We start from the raw sequence: 14,835 nt of genomic DNA on the forward strand, positions 1-14,835 counted from the left end.
TCGGACACTGTATCTACAAGATTCCACCCTATTATTATATCTACAAAACTGTAGTCTACTTTCTTTGTATTACTGGATGATATTCCACCATACAGAGTACTACAATTGATCTATTATTCTCTTGCTGGTGGACATACACGTTCTGATTACAGTTTATGGCTATCGTAAGTAAAGCTGCTACGAACATTTTTGCACATGTTTTTTGAGGGATACATGTACTCATTTCTCCTAGGAGTACAACTGCTGGCCATGGAGTAGGTACATGTTTACTTTGATAGATGCCATTATGAAAGTTTTTGAAAAGCTGTGCCAGTTTATTTACACTCACACCAGCAGTATAAGAGTTCCAGTTGCTCCACATTCTTACCAACAACTAACACTGTCAATAAAAAGCATTTATATGGCAAGTTTTAGCGGTATTTTATTAGATCCCTTCTATTCCTGGTTTTCTGTTGTTTCTTCCTCTTAATTTGAAAGGTACAGTGACAGAGGAAGAGGCAGAGACAGAAAGAGATACCTGAGGCTGGCGCTGTGGTGTAGCGGGTAAAGCTGCTGCCTGCGGTGCCGGCACCCCATGGGCACTGGTTTGAGTCCCGGCTGCTCCACTTCTGATCCAGCTCTCTGCTGTGGCCTGGGAAAGCAGCAGAAGATGGCCCAAGTCTGTGGGACCCTGCACCAGTGTGGGAGGTCTGGAGGAAGCTCCTGGCTCCTGATTGGTGCAGCTCTGGCTGTTTCAGTCATCTGGGGAGTGAACCAGCAGATGGAAGACCCCTCTCTCTCTCTGTCTCTCTGTAACTCTGCCTTTCAAATAAATAAATCTTAAAAAAAAATAAAAAATAGGTATCTTCCATCTGCTGATTCACTCCCAAAAGGTCTCAACGGCTAGGGTTGGGTCTGACTGAAGCCAGAGGCCCGTAACTCCATCTGCATCTCCTACAAGGGAGGCAGGAGCCCAAGTACTTGCATCATCACCTGCTGCTTTCCCAAGTGCATTAGCAGGGAGCTGGAATGTTAAGTGGAGCAGCTGAGACTTGAACTGGCGCTCTAATACGGGATGCTAGTGTTGCAAGTGGCAGCTTAAGCTGCTGCATCCCAAGGCTACTCCCTTGCTCAGAGTTTTATCATGAATGGGTGTTGCAACACTTTTACTGCATCTACTCATGTGCTCATGTGATTTTTCTTCTTTAGCCTGTCAATGTGGTAGATTACATTATTAGATTTTTTTAATGTTAAAAGCAGCTTTGCATATTGTACCTAGATAAATGTTATCTGATCATAGTGTACCATTCTCTTTATACATTTTTATTTTGTATTTCAGATAAGTCTTTAAAAATAATTTTAAAAAGTTTTATTTATTTATTTATTTGAGAGGCAGTTTGATAGAGAGAGAGTGAGTGAGAGAGAAGGAGAGACAGAGAAAGAGGTAACTGCTATCTGCAAAGGCCAAAGCCAGCAGCCAGGAACTCCAAGTTCCTGGGCTCTCTTCTGCAGTCTTCCAGGTGCATTCACAGGAAGTTGGATGGGAAGTAGAGATGGGACTCAATCCCAAGCAACAACTTAACCCACTGCACCACAGTGCTTACCCCGTTTTACATTCAAGATCTAAAGGCGCTCAAACATGAGCACCTATGTTCGTGAGAAATACTGGTCTGTACCAAGTTGTTCTTGTGGTACCTTTGCCTGGTGTGGGAATTAGGGTAATGCTGGCTCCACAGTGTGGGTTAGGAAACATTTTTTTTTAATTTTTTTTATTATTTTTTGACAGGCAGAGTGGACAGAGAGAGAGAGAGACAGAGAAAGGTCTTCCTTTGCCGTTGGTTCACCCTCCAATGGCCGCTGCAGCCGGCGCACCGCACTGATCCGATGGCAGGAGCCAGGTACTTATCCTGGCCTCCCATGTGGGTGCAGGGCCCAAGTACTTGGGCCATCCTCCACTGCACTCCCTGGCCACAGCAGAGAGCTGGCCTGGAAGAGGGGCAACTGGGACAGAATCCGGCGCCCCGACCGGGACTAGAACCTGGTGTGCCGGCGCCGCTAGGCGGAGGATCAGCCTAGTGAGCCGCGGCGCCGGCCAGGTTAGGAAACATTCTTTCTCCTTTTATCCTAAAGAAGAAATTAGAAAATGGGTGAAATTTCTGTCTTAAATGGGGCCTGGTCTCAAAATGTTTTAGAAGGCTGCTACCTACTGATTCAGTTTCTTTAATAAATACAGGCCTGTTCAGATTATCTACCGCTTTATGTGTGAACTGTGGCACTGTAACTTTCAAGGAATTATTCTGTTTCACATAGGCGATTAAACTGCGGGCATCAAGAGCTGTGCACAGTATTTCCTCTATTATCCTTTTTTTTTTTTTTTTTAATTTTTTGGACAGGCAGAGTTAGACAGTGAGAGAGAGAGAGAAACAGAGAGAAAGGTCTTCCTTTTCCATTGGTTCACCCCTCAATGGCCACTGTGGCCGGTGCACTGCGCTGATCTGAAGCCAGGAGCCAGGTGCTTCCTCCTGGTCTGCCATGTGGGTGCAGGGCCCAAGCACTTGGGCCATCCTCCACTGCACTCCCGGGCCACAGCAGAGAACTGGACTGGAAGAGGAACAACTGGGACAGAATCCGGCGCCCCAACCGGGACTAGAACCCGGTGTGCCAGCGCCACAAACGGAGGATTAGTCAAGTGAGCCACGGCGCCGGCCTCCTCTATTATCCTTTAAATGTTCATGAAATCTGTGGCGATGCCCTTTCACTGCTGATACTGTAATTTTGTTTAATCTCTCTTTTCCTTATCCTGGCTAAAGGCTTATCAATTTTATTGATATTTTTAAAGAAAACCAGCTTTTTGGTTAATTTATTTATTTGACAGGCACGTGCGCACACAAACACACACACACACACACACACTCACAGAGACAGAGAGACAAAGTTTCCATCTGCTGGTTCTCTGCACAAATGCTTGCAACGGCCAGGGCTGGGCCTGGGGGCAAGGTTGGAATCAGGGAACCTAATACAGGTCTTTCCTGTGGATGGTAGGAACCCAATTACAAGAGTCCAATCCAGGCACTACGATGTAGGATTTGAGTATCTTAACTGCTTGGCTAAATGGCCACTCTCCCAGCTCTGGTCTTACTGATTTTCTTGCCTATTTCATAGATTTCTGCTCTAATTTTTTTCATTTCTTTTCTTCTGCTTACTTTGGATTTAATTTGATCTTCTAGTTTACTCAAGTAGAAACTTTATTGATTTCACAGCTTTCTTCTCTAATACATGCATTCAATGCTATAAATTTCCCTACATCCCACAATTTTTAAATAAGCCATATTTTCATTTTCATTTGGTTCAAAATATTTTTAAAGATCTATTTATTTATTTGAAAATCAGAGTTACAGAGAGGAGAGGCAGAGAGAGAGAGGTCTTCCATTTGCTGGTTCACTCCCCAATTGGCTGCAATACCCGAGCTGCGCCGATCTGAAGCCAGGAGCCAGGAGCTTCTTCCGGGTCTCCCACATGGGCGCAGGGGCCCGAGGACTTGGGCCATCTTCTACTGCTTTCCCAGGCTATAGCAGAGAACTGGATTGGAAGTAGAGCTGCCAGGTCTTGAACCGGTGCCCATATGGGATGCCAGTGCATCAGGCCAGGGCGTTAACCTGCTGTGCCACAGCACTAGCCCTTCAAAATACTTTTCAAAGTTCTCTGACCCATATGTAACTCAGAAGGATGCTGTTTAATCTCCATGGATGCTCTGGCATTTTGCAACTATTTCTATTTTCCTGTTATTGATTTCTAGTTTCATTCCATTGTGGTCACTGTGATCTGAGAACCCATCTTCACCCCTGATAAGAGTCCTTATTCTGAAGTCTGCTCTCTGAAATTAATACAGCTATTCCAGCTTTCTCCAGATTAGCATTAGCATGGCATATTAGTTTGCTAGAGCTATTATAATAAATCACCACACATTAGGCGGCTTAGCAACAGAAAATTTTTCCTCACAGTGTGGAGGCTAAAAGTTCAAGATTCAAGGTGCTGGTAGGTTAGGTTTCATTCTGAGCCGTTTCCTCTTGGCTTGTAGATGGCTGTCTTTTCCTTTATTTTTACATGGTCTTCCCTCTGTGTGTGTCCTAATCTCTTCTTCTTCTTCTTCTTCTTCTTCTTTTTTTTTTTGACAGGCAGAGTGGACAGTGAGAGAGAGACAGAGAGAAAGGTCTTCCTTTGCCGTTGGTTCACCCTCCAATGGCCGCTGCAGCCGGCGCACCGCGCTGATCCGATGGCAGGAGCCAGGTACTTATCCTGGTCTCCCATGGGGTGCAGGGCCCAAGCACTTGGGCCATCCTCCACTGCACTCCCTGGCCACAGCGGAGAGCTGGCCTGGAAGAGGGGCAACTGGGACAGAATCCGGCGCCCCGACCGGGACTAGAACCTGGTGTGCCGGCGCCGCAAGGTGGAGGATTAGCCTAGTGAGCCACGGTGCTGGCCCTAATCTCTTCTTATAAGGAAAGAAGGCACACTGGATTAGAGCCTACCCCAATGACCTCAATATGACCTTAATTAACTCTTTAGAGACCCTATCTCAAAATAGCTACATTCTGAGGTATGTTAAAACTTCAACATAAGAATTTTCAGTGGACATAATGTGGTCCATAATATATGGTATATTTTTCAAACTCTTTTAGTCTGTATGTGCATTATACTTAAATACATTCTTAAAGACAACACACAGCTTACTCTTGCTCTATGATCCACTGACAATCTGTCTTTTAATCCCAAGTAGGAAAAACACAAAGAAAGCCACACCAAGATACATCATAGTCAACTTGCTGAAAATCAGTGATAAAGAGAAAATCTTAAGAGCAGCCAGAGGAGAAAGATACATTATGTACAGAGAAATGAAGATAAATGACTTCAAATTTCTCATCAGAAACCAAGCTAGACAAAAATGGAATGACAACATTAAAGTGCTGGAAGATATTGTCAACTTACAATTCGTTTTCTTTTTTCTTTTTTTTTTTTTTTTAAGAGTTATCTATTTATTTGAAAGGCAGAGTTAGAGAGAGGCAGAGGCAGAGAGAAAGAGAGAGAGAAGGGGGGGGGGGGTCCCTTCCATCTGCAGGTTCACTCCCCAAGATGGCCACAATGGCCAGAGCTGTGCCGATCTGAAGCCAGGAGCCAGGAGCTAGGAACTTCTTCCAGGTCTCCCATGTGGGTGTACAGGGTCAAGGACCTGGGCCACTGCTTTCCTAGGCCCCAGCAGAGAGCTGGATTGGAAGTGAAGTAGCTGGGACTTGACCTGGCACTGCAGGCAGCGCCTCTATTTGCTATGTCACAGTGCCGGCCACTAGAATTCTTTAGTTAGCAAAAATATCTTCAAAAAATGAAGGTAGGCCGGTGCTGCGGCTCAATAGGCTAATCCTCCGCCTGCGGCACCAATACTCTGGGTTCTAGTCCCGGTCGGGGCGCCGGATTCTGTCCCGGTTGCCCCTCTTCCAGGCCAGCTCTCTGCTGTGGCCAGGGAGTGCAGTGGAGGATGGCCCAAGTGCTTGGGCCCTGCACCCCATGGGAGACCAGGAGAATCACCTGGCTCCTGCCTTTGGATCAGTGTGGTGCGCCGGCCGCGGTGGCCACTGGAGGGTGAACCAAGGGCAAAGGAAGACCTTTCTCTCTGTCTCTTTCTCTCACTGTCCACTCTGCCTGTCAAATAAATAAATAAATAAATGAAGGTAAAATACAGGGTCTCTCAGGCAAACAACAGCTGAGAGCAGTTGCCACCAGCAGATCTGAGTACACAAAATGTTAAAGGAAGGTCTTGAAGCAGAAGGAAAATGGTTTCAGATGGAAACTTAGATTTCTACAAATGAACAGAAGGCAACAGAAAAGGTAAATATGTGGGTAAAAAAAGAATATATGGGTAAAACTAAACTACTCTTTTCCACTTAAATATTTCTTGAAAGGTAAATGATTATTTAAAGCAACAATAACAGCGTATTATGGGAATCAAAATATGTAGAAGTTAAATCTATGACAACAACCTGAACAATTTGAGGGAGAAAATGGAAGTATAGTGTTTTAACTTTCTTTTCAAAAAAGTTTTATTTATTTACTTATTTACTTGAAAGGCAGAGCTATAGACAGTTACCCTATCTGCTGGTTCACCCCCCAAAAGCCCAAAAAAGGAAGAAACAGGTCAGGCTGAAGCTGGGAGGCAGGAATTTCATCTGGGTCTCCCAAAAGGGGTCCAGGTGCGACCTCACCTCCCACAGTGTGCACCAGTAGGAAGCTGGATTGGAAGTGGAGTTAGGACTGAAGCCCAGGCACTAAGATATGAGATGTGGTAGCTTATCTGCTGAGCCCATGTTTTAAAGTTTTTAAAATTTACCACATGAAATGGTACGATTTTAATAGGTAGACTGTAATACATTAAAGCTTATGTAAAACCTAGATTATCTTCCTTCCAAATTAGAGAGAAAACTAATAATACCAAACTGGAGATAAAATAATCCAGAAAATGGGGAAAAAAAAAAAAACAAAGCACAGGGTCCAGCGCTGTGACACAGTGGGTAAAGCTGTGCGGTGCTGGCATCCCATTTGGGCACCAGTTCGAGTCTTGGCTTCTCCACTTCCAAACAAGCTCCCTGCTAATGTGCTTAGGAAAGCAGCAGGAGATGGCCCAAGTCCATGGGCCCCTGAACCCACATGGGAGACCTGGAAGAAGCTCTTGGGTCCTGGCTTCAGATAGGCCCAGCTCTGGCCACTGTGGCCATTTGGGAAACGAACTAGCGGATGGAAGATCTCTCTCTGTGTGTCACTCCCTTTCTCTTTCTGTAACTCTGCCTTTCAAATAAATAACTATTTTTTCCCGAAGATTTATTTATTTGAAAGGCAGAGTTACACAGAGAGAGGAGAAGCAGAGAGAGAGAGAGAGAGAGGTCTTCCATCTGCTGGTTCAATCCCCAATTGGCCGCAATACCCAAGCTGCGCCAATCTGAAGCCAGGAGCCAGGAGCTTCTTCCGGGTCTCCCACATGGGCGCAGGGGCTCAAGGACTTGGGCCATCTTCTACTGCTTTCCCAAGCCATAGCAGAGATCTGGATCAGAAGTGGAGCAGCCAGATCTCAAACTGGCATCCCATATGGGTATAAACCTGCTTCAGGCCAGGGTGTAAACCTGCTGCACCACAGTGCCCGCCCCAATAAATAACTCTTAAAAACAAAACAAGAAAACAAAGCACAAAAGGAGAATATGGAAAAAACAGATTTAAAACCAATTGTATCAAAATTATACTGTATATAAAGGGTTGAAAAATGACAATAAAAGGCAAGATGGTCAGACGGGACAAAACCAACCCACCAATCAAGACTACAGTATATGTTGAATATGAGAAATTCATTTTAAGTATCAGGACATGGATACGGTAAAACTAAAAAGATACACTGCAAAATACTACTAATAAAAAATAGATTGTATATCTTAATATCAAGCTTTTTATTCCTCAAAACAAAGGATATTACAAACTTCAAAGAGAAACATTTCATAATGTTAGAAGGGTCAATTTATTACGAAGACATAATCCTCAATGTACATGTGGCTCACTGAATATATTTTAAAAACACATGAAGACCTTCTCTCTTTCTCTCTCTGCCTCTCCTTCTCTGTGTAACTCTTACTTTCTAATAAGTAAATAAATAAATAAATACATCTCAAAAAAGAAAAAAATATAAAAGGGGCTGGCACTGTGGCATAGCAGGTAAAGCTGCTGCCTGCAGTGCTGGCATCCCTTATGGGCACCAGTTTGAGACTTGGCTTCTCCACTCCTGATCCAGCTCTCTGCTATGGCCTGGGAAAGCAGTAGAAGATGGCCCAAGTCCTTGGGCTCCTGCACCCGTGTGGGAAACACAGAAGAAGCTCCTGGCTCCTGGCTTTAGATCGGCACAACTCTGGCCATTGTGGCCAATTGGGGATTGAACCAGCAGATGGAAGACCTCTCTCTCTCTGCTTCTCCTTCTCTCTCTGTGTAACTCTGACTTTCAAATAAATAAACAAATAAATAAATAAATCTTCAAAAAAATACATGAAGGGGCCCACACTATGGCGCAGTGGGTTAAGCTGTGGCTTGCAGTGCTGGCATCCCATATGGATGCCAGTCTGAGTCGCTAGCTGCTCTACTTCGGATCCTGCTCCTTAATGGCTGGGAAAGCAGAAGAAGGCCCAAGTGCTTGGGCCCCTGCACCCACACTGGAGAACCAGAAGAAGCTCCTGGCTCCTGGCTTCAGCCAGGTCTAGCCAAGCCATTGCAGCTATTTGGGGGAGTGAACCAGTGGATGGAAGATTCTTTTTCTCTTTTTTTAAAAAAGATTTATTTATTTATTTATTTGAAAGGCAGAGTTACAGAGAGGCAGAGGCGGGAGAGGGGGTATCTTCCATCCGTTGGTTCACTCCCCAGATGGCCACCAATGGCCAGAGCTGTGCCAGTCTGAAGCCAGGAGCCAGAAGCTTCCTCTGGGTCTCCCACATGAGTGCAGGGTCCCAAAGACTTGGGCCATCTTCTACTGCTTTCTCAGGCCATAGCAGAGAGTTGAATCAGAAGTTGAGCAGCTGAGACTTGATCAGTCTGGCGGGTTGATCCGACGTTGGATCCACATCATGTTGGAGCTGCAATCCGAGTCACGGTACCAAAAAATGTTACGGGAAAATGGCGGCAGAGAAAGTTATCTCAGTTTTCATCTCACATGGAAGAATTTCCAAGCAGATGGCACAGAGATTTAAAAGTATTAATTAGAATCACGGACCTCCAGTCAGAGCGGCATGGAGGGGGGCATCCAAGAGAGGAAAACCCCATAAATAAATCTTAAACAGAAAAACCTAAGAGGTATCTGCTATATAAATTATACTTGGTCTGTTCACTCATTCAGCCAGTCCAGCTACCTTTATTTTTATTTGCTTATTTTTTAAAGGTCCATAGCTTTCTTTTCTTTTTTTTTAAAGATACATGAAGCAAAAGCTGTCTGAATTAAAAGTAGAACTAGAGAAGTCTGTAAGTGGGGACTACCAAAACTCCTGTCATAGCTGGTAAAACAAACAGAAAACCACCAAGCATTCATAAGACTGAATACTACTACAAACCAACTTGACTTAACTGACATTTTTTGGGATGTAACTAGAGCAGTGATGAAAGTTAATTCTAGCCAACTTCACAGTTACAAATGTTTATATTAAAAAGAAAGGTCCAAAATCAATCATGTATGTTTCCACATTAAGAAACCAGCAAAAGCAGAAAAAGTAATGAAATACAAAAAAGAGACACAACTCTAACACCACAGTTAATGTGATGGGGCTGGTGTTATGGCACAGCAGGTTAGGCCACTGCTTGCAACACTGGCATCCCGTATCAGAGTGCCAATAGTTCAAGTCCTGGCTACTCTGCTTACGATCCAGCTTCCTGCTAATGTGCCTGGGAGAGCATTGGGTGACAGTCCAAGTACCTAGGCCACTGTCACCCATGTGGAGACCTGTATGGATTCCTGGTCCCTAGTGTTAGCCTGGCCCAGCCTGGGTAGTTTCAGCCATTTGGGGAGTAAACCAGCAGAAGGAAGATTCTCTCTCTATCTCTGTCTTTTTTATTCTGCCTTTCAAATAAATAAATAATTTTTTTAAAAAAGATTATGATGGGTAACTTTATTCCAGTGAATTTGATAGATGAAACAGCCAAAGTACTTGAAAGACAAGTGCTGTGGCATAGTGAGTAAGCCCACCGCCTGCAAAGCTGTCACCCAGATGAGCACTGGTTCAAGTCTTGGCTGCTCCACTTCTGCTCCTGTTCTCTGTTAATTTGCCTGGGAAGGCAGCAGAGGGTGGCTCAGCTCCCTGGGCCCCTACCACCCACACAGGGAACTCAGAAGAAGCTCTTGGCTCCTGGTTTTGGACCAGCCCAGCTCTAGTCATTGCAGCCATCTGGGGAGTGAACCAGCAGGTGGTAGATCTCTCTCTCTCTCTCTTTGTAGCTCTGCCTTTCAAATAAATAAATAAATTTTAAAAGAACGAAAGAAAAAAAATGCCAGAAGAAACATTAAATATTAATAGCACTCTATCTACTAAGTAAGTTGATTTTGTAATTAAACTTTCCACAAAGAAACTCAAGGCCCAGATGCTTTACTAGTAAATTCTATCAAACATTTAAAGAATAACAAAGTCACTACTACACAAATTTTTTCAGCAAAGAGAGGAGGGAAAATTTCCAAAATAATTTTATGAGGCCAACATTACTGTGATAGCCAACCAGAGACACAATAAAATTGAAGCAACAGACCAACATCCCTTGGGAACACACACACACACGCACACATATCCTTAAGAGTTTACAGCAGGGGCTGGCACTGTGGCTAAACAGGTTAAGCTTCTGAATGCTGGCATCCAGTATGAGCACTGGTTTTGAGTCCTGGCTGGTACAGATCCCATCCAGCTACCTGCTAATGCACCTAAGAAAGCAGCAGAACACGACCCAAGTACTTGGGCCCCTGTCCCCAGGTAGGAGACCCAGATGGAGTTCCAGGCTCCTCGATTTGGCGTGACCAGTGGTTGGATGATTTCTTTCTCTGTCTCTTCCTCTCTCTGTAACTCTGCCTTTCAAATCAATCAGTCAATCATTAAAAAAAATAAATCAAGCCGGGGACAGGGAGAAAATATTTGCAAATCACATACCTGATAAAGCATTTGTAATTCAGAATATGCAAAAGAATCACAAAATTCAATAATATGAAAACCACTCAACTGAAAAAAATGAGCCAAAAACCTTAACATTTTTTTACCTATAGCAACAAAGTACATATACAGGTGGCAAATAAACACATAAATATATTCAAATTAAAATCAGAATGAGATATCATTATTGGTCCTATACTTATCAGAATCACTAAAATTTTTAAACACTGTGCTAAGTACTGGCAAGGATGTGCAGTAACTGGAACTCTAATGTATTACTGTCCTGTAACAATACAACAGTTTCTTAAAATTTTAAAACATTCATTATTATATGAACTAGTCATTTTCCTCCAAGGCGTTTACCCTAGAGAAATAAAAGCATATGTTCATTTGAAGACTTGTACACACAAATATTTCTAGAAATTTTACTTGTAATAGCCAAAAATGGAAAACAATTAAAAATTTTGCTCCTAGGTATTTACCCCAGAGAAATGAAAGCACATGCTCACCCTAAAGGCTTGCATGTAAATGTTTACAAGAAATTTACTTGTAATAGTCAAGAATGGAAAACAACTGGAAAATGGTTAAATAAATTGTGGTATAGCCATACAGGGGAATACTACTTAGCAGTTTTAAAAGAGGAATGAATACATGTGCACATCAACAACACTGGCAAATTTCAAAATAATTATGCTTAGTGAACAAAAGAGAGCATACACTGCATCACTTGCTCGTAGGAAACCCTTGAAAATGAAAACTAATCAGTGTGGCCAGAAAGCAGGTCAGCGGCAGCCCGGAGACTAGGGTCGGGGGAGTGGGGTGGGATGGGAACAACGGGTTACCCAGGAGCACAGCTTTATCTTCATTATCTGTAGTTCCACTGGTGCAGACATACATCAAATCTGCTAAGTTATACAATTTCAATGTGTCTATTTTATGCCACTATACTCCAATAAGTCTGTTTTGAAAAACAACTCAATAAATAAAATGTTCATAAGATCTGAACGGATAATATACAAAAGAAGATAAACATGAAAAGATGGTCAACATCATTAGTTACCACATAAATGCAAATTACAACTGCAAGGAAATACCACTACCCACACACTCAACTACCTGTCATTTTTAAAAATACTGACAATTGTACTGTGAAGGACATGGAAAAATGGAACTCTCACACATTGTCAGTGAAAATGCAAACTGCTGTCCCTAAATGCCACTTTGGGAAACAATCTGGTAGTTTCTTTTAAATTTAAATATACACTTACCAGAAGATCCAGAAATAATATTCTTCGATAATCACCCAAGAGAAATGAAAACAAGTATGGACACAGAAAAGCCTGCACAGAAATCAACAAAAGCTGGAAACATCCCTAAAACCATAACTGATGAATGAATTAACAAACTGATTCATCTACACAATGGAATCCTTTTCAGCAATAAAAAAGTACTGACACAAGCAACAACGTGGATAAATCTCAAATGAAGTGAAAAAGCCAAACACCAAAGGCCACACAGAGTATGCCTTTAAGAAGGTGAAACTGTAGGGAGAGAAATCAGATGGACATCTGTGAACAGCTGTATGCTGAGTATGGGGTGTATGCTAATACGAAGGGGCATGAAAGCATGGGGGGGTGATAGAAATGTATTATACTCTGGTTGTAGTGGTGGTTACACAACTGTAATATGGAATTACATTTTAAGAGGGGTAAATTTTGTTGCATGTAAATTACAGCTCAAAAACCAGATTTAGTTGGACTAACTGTAAATGAGTGAAAGTGCGTATTTTAAAAGACAGGTGTTGAACATGCAAGTAAGTATGTCTGGTGATGAAATAATAAACTTTAAATCCTACAGGAGAGACAAAAGCAATGTCTCTCTTCCCCAGAGACAGGACCACCTAAGCGCTGACTCAGGATTTAGAACACTGGGCTTCAAATGCTTGCTCCCGTCTCCTCCCTGAGGCATGTGCGATTCTGTCCACACTGCGGGCCTAGCTATTTTCTTTTGGAAGCAGCATTTACAAACCCAGGCCCTTGGCTTACAACACGTTAAAGAATGTAGTGCTTTTGAAGGTGACATTCCCCCTTTTGCCTCACTCCCTTTCCCAGTGTCAAACTGCTCAGATGAGGAAGTGTACAGGGAACAGAAGAGATGGGACTCAGGTTGCTGCAGGACTGATGGTCTGACCAGGGAGTTCACACAGATTCCCAGGGCACTTTTTGCACGCACAGGTGTGCAGGTCCTCAGATTCTGGACAGGTTCCAATCTGAGTGATTATATTCTCTCTCCCTTAGTACCCCCTGCTGCTTCTGGTGGAAACAGAATTCTTATTCACTTCCTGCTCAATTGTTGCGTGGAGTTGCTGTGCACCTGTTAAACAGCTGCCACATTCCTCCCCCATACAGTCTCTAACGCACTTTTGGATGAAAGGCACTAGATCAACATATTTTATTGTCAAGGATCGGTTACATTTCTACTTAATAGTAGATTTTGAGGGTTCTAAGTATCAAATCCAGGTCTACACATGCTATGGAAATAGCACATTAATGTTCAGTTTCTTGCCCTACCTGCTCTCCAACCTCCTCAAACAAAAAAGTTCTTACCACAAGGGTCCGCAGACAAAGTGTTCCTGCAGGAGCACGGGGATCTAAAGCAGCCACAAGATCCCACACTTTAATTTTCCTAAAGATAAAAAAGGGACAAAAGTTTTAGCTAAAAGAAAAGTTAAGGGAACACAGGGAAGAGCAACCAAAAGTCATGGTTTAATAAATACAATGGTTAGTATAGTTTAGATGCTAAAATCCAGCTCACAGGAATATAAATGAATTTACTGTTTTAGAGACTTAGTCCTTGCTAAGTTTCATTCTTGGATAAAGGTTATTAATAAGGGAAGATGTATTTATTTAACCTAAAAGTGAGAATCTGGTCAGCTTTAACCAACTGAAGATAGTTCATGGTAAAGTTACGCCTTAATTTGAAGTCAAGAGGGGATCTTGTACATCTGACTTAGATGTTAATGACTTAACATCGTTACTTAGACCTAGAAACCTGCAACTTTGAGCCATCCTCTTTCCGGCCAGTTCTAAGAATGGTCTAGGGGGCCGGCGCCGTGGCTCACTAGGCTAACCTCCACCTTGGGGCGTCGGCACACCAGGTTCTAGTCCCGGTCGGGGCGCCGGATTCTGTCCCGGTTGCCCCTCTTCCAGGCCAGCTCTCTGCTGTGGCCCGGGAGTGCAGTGGAGGATGGCCCAAGTCCTTGGGCCCTGCACCCCATGGGAGACCAGGATAAGTACCTGGCTCCTGCCATCAGATCAGCGCGGTACACCGGCCGCGGCGGCCATTGGAGGGTGAACCAACGGCAAAAGGAAGACCTTTCTCTCTGTCTCTCTCTCTCACTGTCCACTCTGCCTGTCCAAAAAAAAAAAAAAAAAAAAAAAAAAAAAAAAAAAAAAAGAACAGTCTAGGTCACATGTAGCACCTCTGGGGTTTATAGAAGCAAACACAAATTTTGATCTAAGTAAGGAAAGTCTAGCCCTTCTAGAAATCATTTATAGGCCATGTATCCTCAAGGTATCCAACAAACAAAACCCAAGAGAGGGGAGTTCAGATGAAAGCCAGGGCAATGGGAAAATACAACTCTGACCCAGCTGGAATATGTCATTGCACTGTGAACAATTTCCCAAGGGTATGACAGCGATGTCTGACGCAAAACAGAGGAAATAAGTTGGTCATACTTCCGTTCCTTCAGTTGGCTGAATACATCAGAAGAGCCAGCTCATGGACTAAAATTATGCTGAATTAATTTTTGATATTTACAAAGCTGCCAACGTTTGAACTGCAGCCTTCTACCCTCCAGAAATCAGCCACTTTGATGGGAAGAAATGATAAAGAACGCTTCACAAGTGACTGTACTTTCTTCTGAATGTACTCTGTGTAGAGTGTTCTTAGGGATCCATTCACAACATGAGTGGATTCTCTAACCATCAGGCTGAGGCAAATAAAGATTGCTGAACTCATTACAAATGAGATGTTACAAGTAATGACAAGAGAACTGGACTTTCAGGAATTATTCAGAGATCAAAGTAAGAAAGATCAAAATTCAAGACCTCATTGCACTAAGCCTCAAAGACTGACCTCCAGTGCTTCCATTTTACAA

At 43.1% G+C, this 14,835-nt stretch overlaps 1 protein-coding gene across 21 annotated transcripts in view; it reads right to left on the minus strand.

The window, feature by feature from the left end:
- Nucleotides 1–14,835, minus strand: part of BTRC (beta-transducin repeat containing E3 ubiquitin protein ligase) — a 224,338-nt gene that overhangs the window by 7,455 nt on the left and 202,048 nt on the right. For 10 of the 21 annotated variants that reach the window (XR_007911097.2, XM_002718665.5, XM_008270376.4 and 7 more), the window contains one exon: nt 13,283–13,361. Coding sequence is in view for 20 of the 21 variants with exons in the window: in XM_002718665.5 (XP_002718711.1) it covers nt 13,283–13,361 (79 nt within the window). In the remaining variant the exon portion in view is untranslated. Of the gene's footprint in view, nt 1–295; nt 632–13,282; nt 13,362–14,835 lie in introns of those variants that run through there. The other 11 variants (XM_070057346.1, XM_070057354.1, XM_070057353.1 and 8 more) reach the window with 4 other exon arrangements.

The sequence above is a fragment of the Oryctolagus cuniculus genome, chromosome 15, assembly GCF_964237555.1.
Source record: "Oryctolagus cuniculus chromosome 15, mOryCun1.1, whole genome shotgun sequence".
NCBI classification, from domain to species: Eukaryota; Metazoa; Chordata; class Mammalia; order Lagomorpha; family Leporidae; genus Oryctolagus; species Oryctolagus cuniculus.